Here is a 20,101-nt window from a genome sequence, read left to right as displayed (position 1 = left end):
TGAGAGGACATAAAATGTATTTTAACTTTGGACCTTAACTTCTTTTGGAATTAGAGATCTTTTTGGGAACCCAGTGAACACTGTGGGCCCTTGTTTCCCAAGAAAACATACACACGTGTATACACACACACTTCATTTGACCCTACCTGCAAGTCTCCCTAGAAAAGGAGTTTCTGTGGGTGAGAGAATGAGGCCAGGTGATATTCCAAGGAGGCTGCAATTTTAGCAGACCTACCAAGAACATTGATGTAACAGGCTTGTTATTTTAAGTCCAGGAAGAATTTTTCTTTTTTCTTTTGGAAAGTGTGAATAATTGTGATGCTGCTTTGCTCCCAAACCTGGACAGTGAGTTAAAGAGCAGCATCAACAAGAAGAAGAACAACAACAAGAATAGCAAAAGCCCTCTCATCCTGGCCACCATGGAATTTCTTGAAAGAACTTATCTTGTGAATGACAAAGCCACCAAGATGTATGCCTTCACACTAGACAGGTAACAGACATCTGTTTCCACTTCACCATTTTCTGTGTCTTCAATGCTCAATAAATCCCTAAATCCTACAGCTTCAAATTGGAAACTTCTGCTGTACAACTTGGGGGCATTTTGTAAAATTTTATAAACTGTTGGCTGACTTGTATAATTCATATCCTGAAATGCGCAATACTCTATATATAGTTGCTGTGATTGCTTCAATAGCCTAAGAGCATGAAGGACACACTTCATGAATTTTTTTTTTCCACCTGTAGATTTCCTCACCGCAAATAGACATATACAATTTAAGGTGTTTACCTTTATTTTTCCTCAATTATTCCCACTTTTAAGGTAGACAGTAAATTCTATTAAATTACATTTAGAAAGAATTAAGGCTTTTCAACTATGTGTCAAAACTGTTACACTGATTTTAAAATTATTTGCTATTTTCTTAATCATGTAATAACATTATCACATGTATACACCTGTAATATAAACAGCTGAGTTTAATGTACTATGTAGTTCAAGTACTTTTTAATATCTCTTACAGTGCCATGTGCACTATATCCCTTCTTTTTCCCTTATTTAAAAATCGTTGATTGAATATGCCTGGATATGTATTGGAGATGAAAATATTCCTAGTCCCAGATCTCTGTCCTCTAGAAACTTTAGCCTAATGTGGAATACATATAACAAAAAGTCAATTACAAAATAGCATATAAGTGTCATTCTGGGGGCATTCAATGAGAGTACCTCAGGGGAACCTAGCTTTGGGAGCCAGAAAGAGCTTTTCAGAAGGGAAAGGCCAAAAGCTGAAAAATAAAAAAGAAGTTAGAGTAAGGTTAGAAAAACCCACACAGGAAGTAGAGTTAGGGAAAGTTTTCCAGACAGAGTTAATTTCCTGATAAAGAAAGAGATATGCAAGAGTGAAATTTTGGTGTGTTTGGGGAATTGAATCCAAGTGGGGGCACAAAGAACACACTTGGTACATATTGATGAACAATTGAAAATCTGAAATAGATTCATGTTAGGAGCAGAATTTAAGAGAATATTTACGCATTAATAACATGTGTAATGATTGTGTTTGTTTCATGGAGCCACTGTTTCATGGAGCGAGACTGTTTGATAGCATCAAATATTTGAGCAATTGCAAAGGAACTTTCTCTCAGGAGATATCTATATATCTATCTATCTATCTATATATATAGATATATAGATATAAAACTTTGCTTAAAAAGGTATGACAAAGAATCAAGCACATCTATTATCTCACCTTATACAAATTCTTTTTCTTAGAAAATAATTTTACATGTGATTTATTGAGATCACAAACAACAATGCTTTATGTTAGGTCAGGCAGACATTTTGCACAACAAACTGTGAACACTAGGGACATTGTTAATAGAGCATCTCTATATTATTGAAATTACAGTATTTCCCTTCTCATTAAAATAGACCATTAGTGCTCTGTTACACAAATGAAGCCAACCACTTATAGTTACAGGGTCTCATTTGCCTCATATATGGGTATGCTTTTCAGGATATGGTGATGATAAAAAAAAATATCAAACTCTTTTCCAGTTTCTTTTCAAATAAAAACAAACCTGGAAGAGATTATTTATTCTGATCCCTTATTTTACCAGTTAGGAAACTAAATGCCAGAGAGAATATATGCCTTTCTTCAGGTCAGATGTCTGACTATGGCAGAGCTGGGACCTGGACCCATGCCTCCTGATGGTGAATTTAGTGTCCCCTTCCTCCTCCATCTCTCCCACACACACACTTTCAGCATGCGGCCTCTAGACTCCTTAATCTATTTCCCCCTGAGGTCACATGTACCTTGATTCCTCACTTATTCACTTCTTTTCCTCACCTCCCCCCATCTCCTTTTTCATGTATTATGTAATAGATAATTTTGTCTAGGGCTAGTTATTTTCTTTCCTCCTTCCTTCTCTTTTTTATGCATCAGCTTTGTGTTTAAATTGCTATCAGCTATTAAGAAACTTAATCTGGAGGAATCTTTATTCTCTAATTCCACAAAAGGAGTGTTTCATGCATCTACCACTATGTAAAACAACTCCCCCAAACCTAGTGGCTTAAACAGCAATCATTTTATCACTTAAAATACTGTGGGTCAGGATATGGGCAGGGCTCCAGGTGGAGTCCGCTAGGTTCCTGTGTGAGGCTGCATTCCACTGGTGTCTGGGCTATGCGAGAAGGTCAAGGACAGCTTCACTCACATGTCTGGGGCCTCTGTGTTGGATGTGGCTGGTCTTTGCTTTCCTTCCCCTGGCTTCTCTCTCTCTCTCTCTCTCTCTCTCTCTCTCTCTCTCTCTCTCGTGTCTCATTTTATCAGGTTAGCCTGGAAGTCTTTATATAGCAGTTCAGGGTGGCAAGAGAACACAGTGGGATCTGTTGTTCTCTGATGGTCTCAGACAGTCTAAGAGCCAAACTGGCACATTTGATGGGTGCGAGTGAGTCCCAAATCCCAGGTTTAAGGGATGGGATGATAAATTCCAGCTCTTGATGGCATGTATACAGGAAATGCTGGATATTATCTTACTGACATTTTACCACAGAAAGTAGGAATATTAGACCCTGTTGGTCCTGTGAACACTATTGTGTAGACTCCTCTACCCTCTCACCCTCCAATTCCCAGCCCAGTGATGGGATTCCCTCTGCTTTGGGCTCCTCTCAGCAAAGAAATACTTGTATAAAGGTCACCTACACCGACATCATGGTTTCTCTTTTTCCCAAATCGTATATTAAAGACGTACAGGGATGTGAGGGCAGGGACAGATAAAAGGGACAAATTAATGGTGTCTTTTAAGTATGGAGCCTTACAAGTGGTGTGTGTGTGTGTGTGTGTGTGTGTGTGTGTGTGTGTGTGTGTGTGAGAGAGAGAGAGAGAGAGAGAGGGCAGGACTTCTGGAATGGTGATGTGAGGAGCTCGATGAACCTCCTTCCCCAGTAAAACAACTATTTAACTGATAAAAATTATATCTTTTTTAAAATCCTACAATTTAAAGTCTCTGGAAATTGTCTTAAGGCATGCAGCTCTTTGAGAACTATTTATTCAAGGAAATCTACTAAATCTCAGTATGAAGCAAGAGTCTGTGGCATTTAAACCTTGACCTGTTCCATTAATCTCCCTGTTCCCCAAGCTTCATGTGATGGAAGCTCTACTCTGGGTGGGTATGGCCAAAAGACAGGGATCCCTCTCCTTACAGCTTCCAATTGAGGGCTACAGATCACCCCTAGAGCAAAGGCTGCTGGCATCTCTCATTGCTCCAGCTCCATACTGCAGAACCTCCATTCAGTGCAAACATGGACAAGAGGACCAGGGACCCCTCCCTCCACCCAGTCCCTACACATAGGGTAAAATCTCTAGTCCAGGAGCTGCAAGTCTAGTCTTGAACACACCTGCCCTGACTCACATACAGGGTGGAGGTTCTCTTGTACAGAGCAGAAGTGCCACTGCCAGAGAACTAGGTCACTGTTTCTTCTGCTAATTCCGGTGCCACTGAACAGGTTCTACCCATGGGCAGAAGCAGGCCATGAGAACAGACAGCTATGCATCTTCCCCTTAGAGAACTGATAATACATTAGCTAAAAGTTTATTAGGAATGGAACACTGGGATTTCCAAGCATAAGGGCAGTTTATTGTTGAAAACAATAGACGATTTTGCTTTTAAGCAATCAAGGCAGTAAGCTGGTTGCCCCGTGAGAGCAACCAGTGAAATGGTAGACCAGCTGGAAGTTTAACAGAAACAGCCAGGGAAACAGAGAGGTCAAAAGAGGCCCCTGGAGTTGGCACAAGCTACAAAGATTGGCTTCAAATGTTACCCTTGCAAAGGAGCCTGTTATAGACTGAGTGTTTTTCTCACCTCAAAGTTCCCATTTTGAAGCCCCAAATCCTATGTGACCGTATTGATGACAGGGTCTTAAAGGTGATGAAGGTTAAATTAGCTCATTAGGGTGGAGCCCTGATATGATAGACCTGGTGCCTTTATAAAAGGGATACCAGAGATCTCTGACTCTCTCTACCATGTGAGGACACAGTAAGAAGAAAGCCATCTACAGGCCTGGAAGAGAGTGCTCACCAGAAACCAACTTTCCCAGCACCTTAATCACAGTCTTCTAGCCTCCAGAGTCATGAGAAAAGAAGTTTCTGTTATTTAGGCTACCTCGTCTGTGGTCTTTTGTTATAGAAGCTTGAGCTGACTAATACAGGACCCAACTCGCATTGGATCAGATTGTGGAGCTATTTATGCTTCAGAACATCAGTAGAGCGATCAGCAAGCTGTTGAGGAGACCAACAGCTGGGTGTGATGCCAATACTTAACAGTGAGACCTTGGCAAGAGATAGTCAAAGCAAACATGATTAAAATGATCGCCATCCCCGGGCAAGGGTCTGGGTAACAAAGACTGTCCACATGCCCAAAACTGCACCCAAGGATAACAATAAAAGCTGCAGATGCAGCTTTTAGAGACCAGCACATGAAAACATACAATAGAAATGAACCCATACTTCCACCAAACCTTGTATGCAAATTCTCACAGAAGCATTACTCAGAGTAGCCAAAACCAACGAAACAACCTAAATGCCACCAACTTATTAATAGGTAAATAAAGCATTGCCTATTCATACAATTTTATTTGGAAATAAAATGCAACAAAGTACTGATGTACTAATATTTGCTACAACCTGGATGAAGCTCTTGAAAACTTTAGGCTAAATAAATCATTCACAAAACCACATATTGTATAATTTCACTTATATGAAATGTCCAAAATGGGCACATTCTAGAGACAGGAAGTAGATTAGCAGTTGCCTGGGGGTAGGGTCACATTAAGGATATCCGGGCCTTACTGCGGTTGTGTATAGAATTTCTTCTTAGGGTGACAGAAGTGTCCTAATAGATTGTAGTGATGGTTGCCCAACTCTGAAAATATGCTAAAACCCATTAAACTGTATACATTAAATAAGTCATTTGTGTGGCATATGAATTATATCTTGATGAAACTGCCTAAAAAGGGGGGCAGGGCATAGGACCCCTAGCCTGGGATGATAGATTACATTTTACTCTGTGAACATTTCTAGTCTCTATTCGCTTCGGCTTTCTCTCCTCAAAACATTTCTTTCACATCACTCATTTATTTCACAAACGCTTAATCAAACAGATGGTCTCCATGTTTTGCCTCTGCACCGTGGCCTTCCAAGCAGCACCCAACGTGATCATTTTAGAAATATGAACCACAGAACGTTATCTTCCTTCTCAAAATGTGCCAACTTCCTCCCTTTAGACTTTAAAGGAAGACCTGCTTAGGATGGTCTGCAGAGGTCTGCACCATCTGACTTCTGCCGACTTCTTAGACTTCATCCAATTTTACTTTCTTCATGCCACAGTAGCCACCTAGGTAGTTCCCTTTCTGTTCATGACAAGCTTTTGAACATGACAAGCTCTTTCTTGCCTTTGGACTTTGGCACCAGTCATGCCTTCGGCTTGGGATGTTTCTCCTTTACTGAAGTCTGCCTCTGGTTATCCTTTAACTCACTGCTGAGACCTCACCTCTACAGATGTGCCTTCTCTTTCCACTCTATTTGAAGCAGCCTCACCTTTCCTCTCCCAGTCACTGCCCATGACATCACACAGCCACTGTCACTGGCAGCCAATTTACTGTCTGTCTCCCTCTGCTTCTCAGATCAGAACTTTGTCTCAGAGACCATGGTGTCATTAGCACCTCTGACAGTGCGGGCACACTCCAGGCTTGCAATACATAGGTGTTGAATGAATGAGTGTACATGAAATGTTGGAGATGCAGTGGACCTAAGCTTTCATCTCCTTTTCTAACAGCAATAGTGGGAGAAGTGATGTGAAAGCACAAAGAAAAAAAAAGTGATTTTACGTAGTCAACATGTGAAATAAGAGAGTGGAAACATTCCCCAGCTCCATTTTACAGGTATAGAAACAAAGGGGTTTGACTTCTACCACCAAACAAAAATAAAATACAAAATAAAATAAAAGCTTCTCCAAGATCACAAAATAAAGCTCCATTTTCTAATTCCTATTTAAAAAGAAAATGAATGCAAAGTTCTAGGTTATTGACACCAAATTTTCTAATATTTCCCTATTTCTGGTCTGTTCCTCTCCTTTTTTTTTCTCTTGGATGCTACCGTAAATTTCTTTACTCTGGCCTACTGTTTCTGCTCTTCAAAGCCTTAGCAATATTTGAATGCATGGGAATCTATGGTGATTTATTAATTGGCAGCAAACTCACATTTAATTTTTTGATGCATCATAGCATTTGCTTTTTAGAAACTTCTTTTAAAAATTACTGGAAATCACATCATCTTTCAGCTCAAAAGTCTGTACTGTATCTAGGGACACTTAGACCACTTTGCTCGAATGAGAGGACATAAAATGTATTTTAACTTTGGACCTTAACTTCTTTTGGAATTAGAGATCTTTTTGGGAACCCAGTGAACACTGTGGGCCCTTGTTTCCCAAGAAAACATACACACGTGTATACACACACACACACACACACACACACACACTCGCATGCTGACACACACACGCATGTTCACACACACGAACACATTGCATCCATTTCAATGGACCCTCTGAAGCCCACTTCTGGATGTCTTGCTCAGTGCTTCAGGAAGCAATCTCAGCTCAGAGTGTATCAGCATCGGTGAATCTTATAGGTCTAGGACATGGAGTAGTATTTGAAAGTCAAAATTGGCCAGGCGTCTTGCATTTTCCCCTGGTGGCATGCCCCACAGGCTATGCTCCCGGTGGTATTCCTGCCTTGCTCTGCTTTCTAAACTGCTCTAGGGTAAGTTCTCGCTCCTGGTCACTTACCACCTGATTTTCTCTGGCCACAAGATTCATGAAAAATATGAAAAGAAGTAAAGCTTTCCACGACCACAGTAAGCCAGAAGTCATATACTCATGTTGTGCCGGAACAATCGATGACCCTGTCATTCTCATGCTGCTTTCTCAGCACAAGGAAAGGGGGACCTCCACTATGCTTTCTTATTAGTTCTCAGGCTCCTCGGAGCTGATGACCATCGGGGACCCCCCCCCCTACTACACTTTGTAAAGGGTACTTTACAAAGGCAAAAGTTTATAGATATAAGTACTCTACAAGCCTCTTGTCAAGTAGCTCTTATTCCAACACGAAGATTATTTGGAACTTTCAAAAACCTGAGTGCTAGTAACATCATTGGTACAAACATTCTGAAGTCAATTTGGCAATACACATCCAAGTCTTTAAACACACAGGTACTCTTTGACCAAGTAATTTTCCTTCTAGGATTGCATTTTAAGAAGATAATAATACATTGAGCAAAGATGAACTATAAGGATATGAATCACAGAGGTGCTTATGTAAGCAAATAACTGGGAAAAAGTGAATTGTCCAGTAATAGGAAATTAATTATGTTGTGACATATCTACATTAAATATAATGATGTCTGCATGTTAGAAATAATAATGGGGAAATTTACTAAATTGAGACAATGTTAACAATGTACATGGCTAAGAATCAGGGCCCTAAGCTGTACCTTTGGTAAGAGTCTATTGTGACACTGTCATTTCATCCATAGTCCATTCCAGCCCGTCCCCACTGAGTAGCAGCCCTGTGATTTGGGGAGAATTTTCCTCAGCTCTAGGAGTCAGCATGGCTGGGTGCAGCCAATCTTCTTTTGCAACAAGGTCTAAGCCAATTAGCCCATCCATGTGCTGTATGGTTGGTTCTCATTTGGCCATATCACATGAAACTCAGGACTCTTATTTCGCAGTTTGGGAACAGGGACCTTCTGTCTGTCCCTGTATAAGAAAAGCAAATCTGTAGCTCTGATTACCTTGGGCAAACGTCTCACTATGACGTGGAAAACCAGCCTGAGGTTGAAGCACAGTGAGAACTGCAAAGCAATGGATCTGGTGCCTTAATAAATCCACCTGAAACCTGACACCTCTTGACGTTTCCAGTTGCAGAACCAATAATCCCCATTTATTAATTAACCTACATGAGCTTTATTTTCTGTACTTGCCACCAAAACCATCCTAATTAATATGTCCTCTAATTATGTATAAAAGTGTGTTTAAATATTGCAAAGCTAATCAACGGCATATCAATAATAGTTGTCTCTTGCAGGTAAGGTTACCAGGGATTTTTCCCTCTGCTTTGTGCTTTTCTGTAATTGCATAATTTCTATAGTGATTACATGTTACTTTATTTAGAAAAAAACAAATATCTAATGATAATTAGTTACAATCATCATCATCATCTAAGACAAAGGTTTCAGATCTTTAATTCCTGATGGTGATAAGACAAATGAAATAGCTCTTCAAGTGGAGACTAATTTATTCCTGTTTTTATACCATTCAAAGCCATGAATACAAAATTCTTAATTCTAAGAATCTTATTAATGTCTTCTAATAAGTTTATTCAAAAAACTAAAATCTGAATAGTTCAAGATCTGTAGACCTATGGACATGCATCAGTAGACATTGGTTTTAGGTGTACTAACGTTTAGGTAGAGAGGCAGTGTGGGCGTAGTGAAAAAAAACCCCAGGCTTGGAATCCCAGCTCAGCCATTGCCTGGCTATTTGACCTTAGTCAATTAGTTAACCTCTCTGTATCATAATTAGCTAAGAAACAACGAGGTTAGACTAAATATTATCTAACTTTTTCCATCTGTGACATTCTGTAATTCTATAAACTGCTCTAAATAATTATTAATATTTGAACAGAACTGATATGTACTGCCTGCTTTAGGAAGTATAAGTAAGTTCCAACTCCCATTCTAACTTTCCTTGGCAGAGAATAACTGCCAAACTGTGTTAAGACGGTTTCTGTGGGGCCCATATGGACTCAGCAGGACAAAGTGCTATGATCTATTATTATAATAACAATGTTGTGGAGAAGAAAGTGACAGTGATGGCAGGCAACCGTGGGTATTTGAATCATCAGGCTGGCTCATACACGCACATCTACCATTGTTCCCGCCCCTTTTTATTTGTGGGACAGTGTCCAATATCTTTTCAAAGTGAAGTAATTGGGAAGGACCTGCATCAAAATGTATAGTTTTCCTTTCTCCTGTTCCTTTGATATCTCTTAATCGCTGGTGGTTGAGATGTAATGAGTTTGACTGAATAAAAGCAAAACTTTTGGTAATTGAGATTTCGTAAGAAAATTTCTTGCTTTTCCTTATACTTGATATTTCTGAACATCACTGCTTTCTAGCTAGTTAGCCTAACTGTCCTAATAGTGATTCAGAGAATGGGTAAGGCTGTCAGCGAGGGGTTTGCAGCCACATTCACTTTTCGCCTCTGTCAAACTCATCCATAGTGTGGAACTCCAGCGGAAGACCTTGAATAAAGATCAATGTCCTGGAGAGAAGCCAGGGGAGCTGGAGTCAGGAGCCATCTATCACTGCCATGGCAACTCCAAGGCCACAGAGAACAGGGCAAATGAGCAACAACACGCCAAGTGGAAACTCTGTGCTGCTTCGGGAATATGCTTTGTGTTCATGATCGCAGAGGTTGTGGGTGAGTATTTCTCAAAGAGACTTCTCTGATTAAACAGGCGAACAAAACCCCGTGTTGTTGCAGGAAGGTTACCCAGGTTCTTCGTTTAAAGTAAGAGTTAATACTTTCTGTAAGTATGAAGTAACAATGTGCTCATGGTAGATAAGTTTGAAAAGAGAAGAAAACAAAAACTTTCATCACTATTCCACATTTCAGGGATAACCTCCAATAAAATCATGGGGTGTTATTGTACAATATATTTTCTACTCATAGCTCAGTTTTATTTTGTTTTTTTAACAAAACTGAAAGTGTACTGAATGCTTTTGACCATGCCATCAAATACTCCACAAAAACATTTTTATGCTTGAACAATATTCTATAGTACACTCCACTGTGATTTACATAACCATCTCTCTATTGTTAGAAATTAGGGACTTTTTTCCTGTTTATGGGCAATGCTGCAATGAAAACTCTTAAATAAAATTCTGCCTGCCTGTCTGGTTAATCCCTTCAAAGAGATTCCTAAAAGTGGAAATAATTGGTTGAAGGACATACAATATTTTTATTACTTCTTGATGCATCTTGACAAAGTGCTATTCAGAAATCTTGAAACAATTCATATGCTTGCCAACTCTACATGAGAATGATTCTCTCTCCAAATCTTTACCAGAACTCATTTTAATCTTTAAAAAATCTTTGTTAATGTATAGGTGAATGTGCTCATTTTAATATTAATTTCTTTAATTGTTACTGCTAAAATATTTTTGCATGCTTATTTCTGTATTTCCCTGTTAATGCATTTCCTGCTTGCCTGTTAATGTCTGTTGCTCATTTGTTTTTTGAGATAATTTGTAATTCTCTATATTGATCTCTGAGAGCTCTTTATATAGTTAGGGTATTAAACTTGTTATATTTGTTACATGTACTTTTCCAGTTTGTTGTTTACTTCTTAATTTTTGTTTAATTTTGGGTTTGACTTAGAGAAGTTTCAAATATTACATAAATAATTATATTGAAGATTTCATTTTGAGCTGATTTCTTTTACTACTTGTTCAGTATTTTAGCGCTTAATAAGCCTTCCCCAGCTACTGAGAAGGTAAATACCATTTTGTTGCTCATTTTTTTGTATTTATATTTAAAATTAATGTGAAATTAGACATGCTCTAAGGATTGACAGTTCTTTTTCTAAATAGGTAACAAAGTTTTCAGCATCATTTATGGAATAATTATTTTCTCCATAGATTTTTGATGTTTCTTTTATTATTTATCAAATTTTTATAAACAATAGGGTTTCATTCTAAGATGTTTCACTCACCTGTGTTGCTAATCTCTGTCAGTAGTAACATATTTAATTAGTGCAAATTTTTGTGTTATAATATCTCTTGTTCTTCCTTACTATTCCTGTTTTACAGACAAAAGGTAAGCGCTATTCATTTCTGTTTCTTATTCTAATTAAACATGAGAATCATTTTGTTCACTTCCCTCCAAAATCTAAGTATGGTTTTATTGGTATATAAGTTTATCTGGGAACACAGGTCTCCTTAAAATACATACTCAGTTTTTCCTCTAGAAATATGGTTTCTCCATGTGTCTAAATACTCTACATCTCTCATCAAAGTTTTGTGGTTTTAGTTTGTTTACTTGTTTGTTTTAACACAGGGACAGCCTATTTCTTGCTAGAGTTATTTATAGTTATTTTATGTGTTTGTTATACTCTTTCCATAGGTAAATGGGGTCTTCCTTTTCTCATGTCCTGTTTTCTAGATGGTTACTTTCTGTATTCTGGAAAGTTTTCAGTTTGTATATTCATTTTGTACTCAACAGTGTACATATTTGAAATATTATCATTCTAAATGTATCTCAGTTCATTTTCCTTATTCCTTTCTCTTCCATTCTCTCCATCCAAGGAGGTAACACTTTCTTGTGCAAAAACCACCTCTCTCATCATTTTCAATAGTTATACCTCTTTGGTATGTTTCATATTTTCATCATGTCAAATTACATCTTGTGCTAAATCAAATCTTATGTTCAACTATTTAACCTTTAACTAATATGTTTCCTGAGGGTTTAGTATTTTTATTATGTTAATGAAATGTTTTCCTTGTCCTAGATTTTTAATTGTTAACAAATGAATGTTGACTTTTATCAAATATCATTTAAATTTATTCTGTTAAACTTTTTTGACCCATTGTTGATGTGTATTATATTCAGAGATTTCCTAATATAATATGATCTTTGCATTTATGGCATTATGGTGATGATAACTAATACTTATTTAATGCTTACTATGTAACAAGAACTGTGATGAGTGCTTTCCATTATATTGCCTTTCTTAATCCTGTCAAAATCCCTGAGAGGGAGATCCCATTATAAAGTGCAATTGCATTTCATAGTCGAGGTACCTCGAAGTACAAAGAGTAAAGCACTCTGCTTTAGTAACATACCTGCAGGTGAGCAGGCAGTCTGAATTCAGGGCTCGGGTTCTTAGACTGTTACTGTGGCGCCTCTCAAATTGACTCTGATGGACCATCTGTCAATGTGTGGATCAATCTGAGCCACGCATATTTTCATTAGGATTTTTATAGCTTTATTGATACTGCAAATTTGACTATAGTTTTCTGTTGTGGAGCAATTTTTCCTAAGTTTTTTAGTCAGTTATGCATGTAAAAGTGGAAAGTTTAGTTTCAATAATACCTTTTAAAAAACTGAAAGAGTATATATAACATTGCAATTATCTCTTCCTTTTGAAGAACTCCTGATAAATCGTTTGGCTTTAGAGATAGTCTTGGGAATAATTCTTTGATATGTTATTTAGCTCCTTCCACCTTCATTGACATACTCAAAATTTCGACTTCTTGAGTAAATTTTGGTCATTTACGTTTTTCCAAAATCATTCATCTCATTGAAATTTTCAAATTCATTACCATGCAATGAAATATGAGAGTTTCATATTAGTATTATGTATTCTAGCTCCTTCTTCATTTGAATATTTATACATTTTCTCTTCTTTTTCCTGATTTAACTTGATAGATGTCTACCTATTTTATTGATATATTATTTGTATACATTTTCTTGAATATATTATTATTTTAATTGTTCTTGTTTTTTAATTCACCAGTTTGGCTTTAAAAGTCTTTTTTACTTCCTCCATCTTTGTTTTGTCAGGGTTGTATTCTCATTGCATATTTTAATATCTTTGGGTGTATTCTTATTATTTATTTATTTACTTACTTATTTTTATTCCTATTTATTTTTTTATTCCTATTTATTTTTATCCTTTCTTTTTATTAATAGTAAAATTATGTGCAGCTAAGAAGTTAGTCTAAAGGTTTTGATATGTAATGTCATCTTATTATTTTTTTCCAAAAAAAATTTAAAACTCCCTATAAGCTACCTTACATTACAGTATCATAAGCTACTACCACTGTTACTACTGTTACCTGTTATACTCTGTTACCAATATTTTTGCTCCATTTTCTCTCTATTACCCAAAAGGAGGACTAAGTGAATAACAATCTTAGACTGGAAGGAAATGGAATCTGCTAAGCTATTTTTTTTTTTGTACTACAATAGCTAGCAATCAGAATTAATTGGTTTCTTCAAGCTATGGAGTCTTATGGCATATACACTAAGACTTTTATAGCTTTTCAAAACTGGAAAAGAACTTAGACCCATCTAGTCCAAGACAAAGCCAGGGTTGTTAAAAATCTTCTCCCAGTCAGTTTACAAAAATAATTAATACACATAATTTCTAGAGCCAGAGTAAGTCTTTGGAAGGAACTGACTTAATAGCTTGTTTGGAACTGCAATAATTTACTTTCAGCAGTTCCAATCTGGAAAAGTCCCTTTGGAAACCCACTGACATCTCTGCCAGAGTGGTATTTTTTTAATTTTTTTTATTGAAACTCATAGGATTGTAGACAATATTCAATTGCTCATGTAAGAGACTGACAAAATACAAAATCCAAAAAACAGGATCCATTCAAAACATGATTTGAAAAGGTCATGCTGTGGAAATGCATAGCCTTTCAAATAAAGTCCTGGCAGCATCCCACGCAAACACAGCTCAGGAAGATGTAGAAACTGGCTTGTTTCCTTTACTACTTTCTTCCTCGGCTTTTTCCTGAATCCAGGTAGATGCTGAGAATCAATGGCCTCTTCTCCCCAGCTGATGTCTAATCAATAGTCTGAAACAAGATGGCCGTCCATTCACAAAGCTCACTATTCTCCTTGTACCTTTTCTCATACCCTGTCACTTGGCTTTTACAATGACTAATATTTTTAGGGGGGGAATGGGAACCTATTCACTTGGAGTGAGCAAATCAATTTCCTCCTTTCTTTCTCATTCCGAATAATTAGGCAAACTTTTCCCCATCATGGCAGACACTGGAAATTTTACTGAGCACTGGGAAAAGCTGACAAAGATGCTTGTAGCAAGAAGAGGCTGGTTCCCTCCATGCTAGGCCCTGCTTAGCTGCCCCAAGTAAAAGAGATCAATATATTGAAAAGCTCTGGTATCCCAGATGAAATGAAAATTCCTTACTTTAGCTTTCAAGTCATTCCACCATCTGACTGCCAAAGTGACTATCAGTCTTTTTCTTTTACCATTTCCCTGCATGACTCTTCTGTTTCAGCTATTTATTCACTTCATCCAAAATAATCATTGTACCTTCAAGTCTCTGTAGCTTTTGCTTATGCTTTCATATTTGAATGCAAAAGCCATTTCCTCATTCCCCACACTCATCAAAACCCTGGCCATGATTCAAGACCCCAATCCACAGCTCACCTCCTCCCTACAGTCATTTTTGACCATATTGGAGAAAGCAATTATTATTCTCAGATCACTTCTGCAGGATATGGGATTTGAGCAAGGCCGTGGGCGATGGGTAGAAATTGAGAGGTGGCTAACAGGAAGATGAGAAAGGCCTTTAAGATGGAGAGGGCTGAATGAACAGCACTGAGTACTGCTGTGGTCCAGACGGTAGGAAATAGCAGCTTTACTGGGAAAGACTTTGAGTGGGTAGGTCTTCAATAGGAAAGGGCACATGTACTCGTAGGAAGCAATTCAAGTGAGTCTGATGTGTCACTGGATTTGGGTGCCTCTGTTGGTAGTGGACTTATCACTGCCTGTTCAGCAAGCTTTCTCATCCTCATTGCGCTGGTTACAGTTCTGATCCTCCTGGCCCCAGTACCTCATGCTCATAGGCAGGGTTTGGTGTGAGATGCCAGGCTGGATTCATCAGTGTCTCTGGGACGTTGTATAGGGAGGCTGGGTAATAAGCTCTCTCTTTCTTCTACATATGCTATAGTGAAATGACATGAACATGTGAGATATAAAACTGAAAGCAACAAAGGAACAAGACAAACAAATAAAGACACAAAAACTCATAGACACGAGCAATAGTTCAGTGGTTACCAGAGGGTAAGGGGGAAGAGGGTGGTAGATGAGGGTAAACGGGATCAAAAACAGATGGTGCCAAAAAATATATACACATTTTAAGAAAGGAAAAAACTGCATCAAATGTGTAATACTTAATATATACCAATAACAAAAGATGAATACAAGTCATGTGTTTAAATTTTTTGGCACCCCGGTATATGGTGATGGAAGGAGAACTCTTGGTGGGAGCACACAATGCTATATATAGATGATGTATCAGAATTGTGCACCTGAAACCTATGAAATTTTACTAACCATTGTCACCCCAATAAATTTTAATTAAAAAAAATTTGAGAAATGTCAAAATATGCCTATGCAAACTCTGGTATGTTTTAAATCCTTGTTAAATAATAACTCCATAAGTTTTTGACAAGGCATATAGTATAATAGTGCTATTCATAAGACAATTAAACAATTTTAAAAATATAAATTACTAGCATGCAATAGTCCAGTAATGGGAACCAAGGCTAATGTTGTCAGGTAAACATTAACTTCTTTCAATCCTGTCAGTATACCTGTGTTCTCCACAGACAGCGCCACGTGTAGTTAACACCAACTCTCTAAATCTGAGGTGAATATGAGACCCAGGCCCAGTGGCTCCCCTGATCTCCTACTGTCATCTTCACCCCACAGGCCCTAAGTAGGGTCAGTCTCCTACCTTGTTATCAGCACATTGCTTTCTACATCTTACCAAGTATTCCAGAAATATGAGGACTACCGCCTTACTTCACGCTTTTATCAAAATTTCCTTTCTCTATTAATGTTGGGTCATTACCTCTAGTTTCTCTTCCTTCCAAGTCAGCTTCTGGCAATTACTGGCAAAGATCTCTCTCTTAAATACAGCTCCGAACATGTCATAATCTTGCCTCAAAATCATAAGTAGATCCCCTTATCTTATAGGATAACATTCAAGTTCATTAGCATGACATACAAAGACCCACACAAAGACCCCAAACCCACCTTTCCAGTCTCATTTTCCATTATGCCTCCAACACCCCCTAACTCCTGGTTTTCCACAAAGGTGGCACATTCTTTCATTTCTCTCTGTTCTTGTGCCTGCTCTCACCTCTTCTTGAAAAACCCTACTCTTCTAGCTAATTCTTACCCTCTCCTGGGAAAAGTTCCTCAGTGTTCCCAGCGAGGGTGGTTTTCTAATCCCCTAGCCCAGGGGTCGGCAAACTTTTCAGACGCAAGAGCCAATCTTGTCCCTCACAACAATTTAAAAATTATTCGAGAGCCATAAAACAAATGAAATCACCATTATATGAATAACATCCTTTAAAAATTTTATAAATGAAACTGCGATAGTTTTATTTTCATTTTCAATTGTACCTCAGAGCCGCATGTGGCTTGTGAGCTGCAGTTTGCCGACCCCTGGTCTAGCCCATTATGCATATCTTCAGTAAAGTGAGTGTTGAATGATGAGATCACTGAAGAGAGGGCCTGTGATTTGTTTGCCTCTGTTTATCTTTGTATACCCTGTCCCCCTACCATGCACAGTAAAGGCTTAATAAATAGTGGCTGGATGATTGAATTAATTGTCAGCAATACCCCATGGGCTCATAAGCAAATGCAAGTTCAGTCACAAACTACCTCTTACAAGCAGCTTGCTCCATAATCACTCAGCATGACTGCCCACAGTTCTCTGGATGGTTCTTCTAAGTAGCTCTGATGGTTGCAAAATGGTTCTTGGTTCCCGGGCCTCTATATTAACATGCCTCTTCCAAAGCAAGCCCTTTTCCATTCTCAGCTGTCCCCTGACTCAGCTGAGCCTGGTGAAGAAACCCTGGAAGACTTCATTTCCTTGCCTTAGGCTATGATTTTAGCCCAGCACATAGAATCACAACCATAATTCATTGCTGAGATTGTGGCATGTTGTTTATCTGCATGGAGTCATTTTCCAGGCAAGAAATAATGCATTATTAACACAGCTTAATTATCAGGCCCTCGTTTGGCGGATAGAGCAACATTAGAGGGTGATTGGAAGGAGAGCTGATTTGTTAGCAAAATGTTACTTTTTGGCTAATGAATCATTCCGATTTTTGCACTGACAGCTTAGTAACAAGCTTGAAGACCACTTTGCTTCAGACCATTAAACTTTGACAAACTACTTATTAACTACAGCTAGAGCCAGCAGTATGTGGGGACTATTGCAATTATGAGCCATAGACGTAAATTTTTGTAATCATCAGTCGACAAGGTGAGTCTGATGATGGAGGGGCTGATGACTGACAGTCTCCATGGCTTTTTAGCACGGAAGGCAATAAACAGCTGCTGGGAGGACAGATCAGTCAGTGAAAGCTCTGTGCTGGGAAGATGTAGTGAGAGCAATAAAGGTTGTTGCTCTCAGACAACAAGCCCTGTTCAAGAAGGGAGCGACACAGTTTTCCTTTGACTTCAATTTTGGAGGCTGGAGGTCTTTTCTCAAAGGAGAACTAGAGAGACACGGAGGGAGCCCAGCACATGGAGAGACAAGTCAGGCAGGAATCCATGGCTTGTGTTCTCTTCTTATGCTTGCATTATTGGATTATTGTTCACCGAAGAATCCCATCGGAAGGTACCTGCCCTTTCTCCTTACTGCTCCCCACTATATATAATAGGGATCTCAAGCTCAGGTGGATAATATACATTAGTAGAGCAGAAGGAAGTGGTAAAGCCTATGGTAAAATTATAAGTAAAATAAAATAAAATAAAATAAAATAAAAACTCATCAGCAGGCCAGGTTGTCATCTAGTTTACAGACAAAAGCCACGGTCCTCAGATTGGAGAGTGAGACCCTGTGAATCGGGCCTACACCTCTCCAGCCTGATCTTTTCATATTGCCCTTTTTGAATCCTTATGCCCCTGTCTAACAGGGATGTTCTCCAAGTGTGCCCGCACTTTCCAATCTCTGTACCTGTGCTCCCCTAGGAATAGCCTCACCCTCAAAATTCATTTCCACCTGTTCAAATCCTACCCACTCTCTGGGTGTCAGTTTCTCTGCTTGTGAAACTGGGAAGAAGAGGTGGATTACATCCATGTTAATTATCTTCTAAAGCTCTGTGTCTATGGCGTTTTCACCAACTCTTGTTGGTGTGCATAGGAATTTAGTCGCACTGGGGCCCTAACCTGTGTAATATTCTGCACCCCCTAGGTGGCCACATTGCTGGAAGTCTTGCTGTTGTCACAGATGCTGCCCACCTCCTCGTTGACCTGACCAGTTTCCTGCTCAGCCTCTTCTCCTTGTGGTTGTCCTCCAAGCCCCCCTCCAAGCGGCTGACATTTGGATGGCACCGAGCAGGTACAATTCACCGATGGAGCATTCGTGGCACAGTCGTACCTCAGAGTCAAATCAAGAATAAAAACCAAAGGGACAAAGCAAAGCTTTGTTCAAAAATCCCTCAAAGGCACATCTCTCTGGTGCATGGGATAAAAAACAGACGTGCATGCAGGAATATGCTCACAATGTTAATTCAGTGAAAAACCAGGTTAATCATGCTACCTCCTCTCCAATGGGATAACAGGAACTCACGCATCACTTTGGCAACCACCCCAGCCCAATGGTCTCAGTGTGTGGTGACAGCCATGATATTATTCATTCAGTTACCCTGCATCTGAGAGAGAATATGGGGTAAAGTTCCCATTGTTTTACAAATTAAGGTATAAGAAAGTTGTAGAGGTGGAAGAACTTCCCACGGGGGAGTCAGGAATAGAAAGAGACGGAGAACTGAGGGTGGAGCAGGGGTGGGCAACATGCTAACACGACCAGGCTTCACTAAAAGGTGCTGCTAGACAGACCCCAGCTTGTAGATTGACAACTGTGAGCTGTGGTGTTTCAAGCATAGAATGATAGGAAGTTCTAATTTGATACCAAACAGCTTATCATCGTGGGTGGTTTGAACTGCCTTTCCTTTAACATTCAAGTGAGATAGACATGAGGCAATGAACATCAGTAAAAAGAGTTTGTGACAATGGGGTCCGAAGATGCTTTTTCAGTCCCTTAACAGAGCTACACTTGGAAAATGTGTACTTTTGGCTGAGCACCTGTCCTTTGCCTGTATAAATTATTACTTGTACTTTACCCCTTCTGATACCATTGGTCAAAGCTGTTTTGTCAACACAGGATGTTCTGTAAACACAGGGAGGACTCAGAATTTAGAATACTGCTTTGTATGTTCTCATCCTGGCCACGGAAGCCCTTAAACACTCTATGCTAGAAGACCAGTGCTGTTCAATAGAACTCTGCTTCAAGGGAGACACTCTATAATGTACAGAGTATTCTGTGGCTATGGACACTTTCAACGTGCTGAATGCTACATTTTTAATGTTACTTAATTTAAATTTAAACAGTCTCATGTGATTGATGGCTACCCTATTAGGCAACTCCACTATAGACATAGAGGTGGGAATCAACTAGCACGTCAAACACATACTTTCATGGATAACCTCATTTAGGAAGAAGCTAAGTATACAAAGTTAATTTATTTAAGGAGAATACTAAGTGTCTACTAAGACAGGTGGCATGTGGATATGGCAAAAATCATGGCCGTTGTATGTAAATGACTAAAGTCTGGGAAACAATATGTTTCCTTGCTCTGCTTCAAAGGAGGTGAAGGTCAACATTATGGAATGTGCCTGACCATCACTCACAGAATGTTTCTAGACCCCGTA

The 20,101-nt window shown here is 38.8% G+C and overlaps 1 protein-coding gene across 1 annotated transcript in view; it reads left to right on the top strand.

Annotated features, from left to right (window-relative positions):
- Positions 1-363: 363 nt before the first annotated feature.
- The window catches only part of SLC30A8 (solute carrier family 30 member 8), a 32,804-nt gene continuing 13,066 nt past the window's right edge, over positions 364-20,101 (top strand). The window contains exons 1-3 of the mRNA XM_019642093.1: positions 364-490; positions 9,833-10,032; positions 18,585-18,731. Coding sequence (XP_019497638.1) covers positions 420-490; positions 9,833-10,032; positions 18,585-18,731 — 418 coding nt within the window. The 5' untranslated portion in view covers positions 364-419. The remainder of the gene's footprint in view (positions 491-9,832; positions 10,033-18,584; positions 18,732-20,101) is intronic.

Source organism: Hipposideros armiger, unplaced genomic scaffold (assembly GCF_001890085.2).
Source record: "Hipposideros armiger isolate ML-2016 unplaced genomic scaffold, ASM189008v1 scaffold_65, whole genome shotgun sequence".
NCBI lineage: Eukaryota > Metazoa > Chordata > Mammalia > Chiroptera > Hipposideridae > Hipposideros > Hipposideros armiger.
The sequence above is the reverse complement of the archived record's forward strand: the minus strand, read 5'-3'. Positions and strand labels throughout refer to the sequence as shown.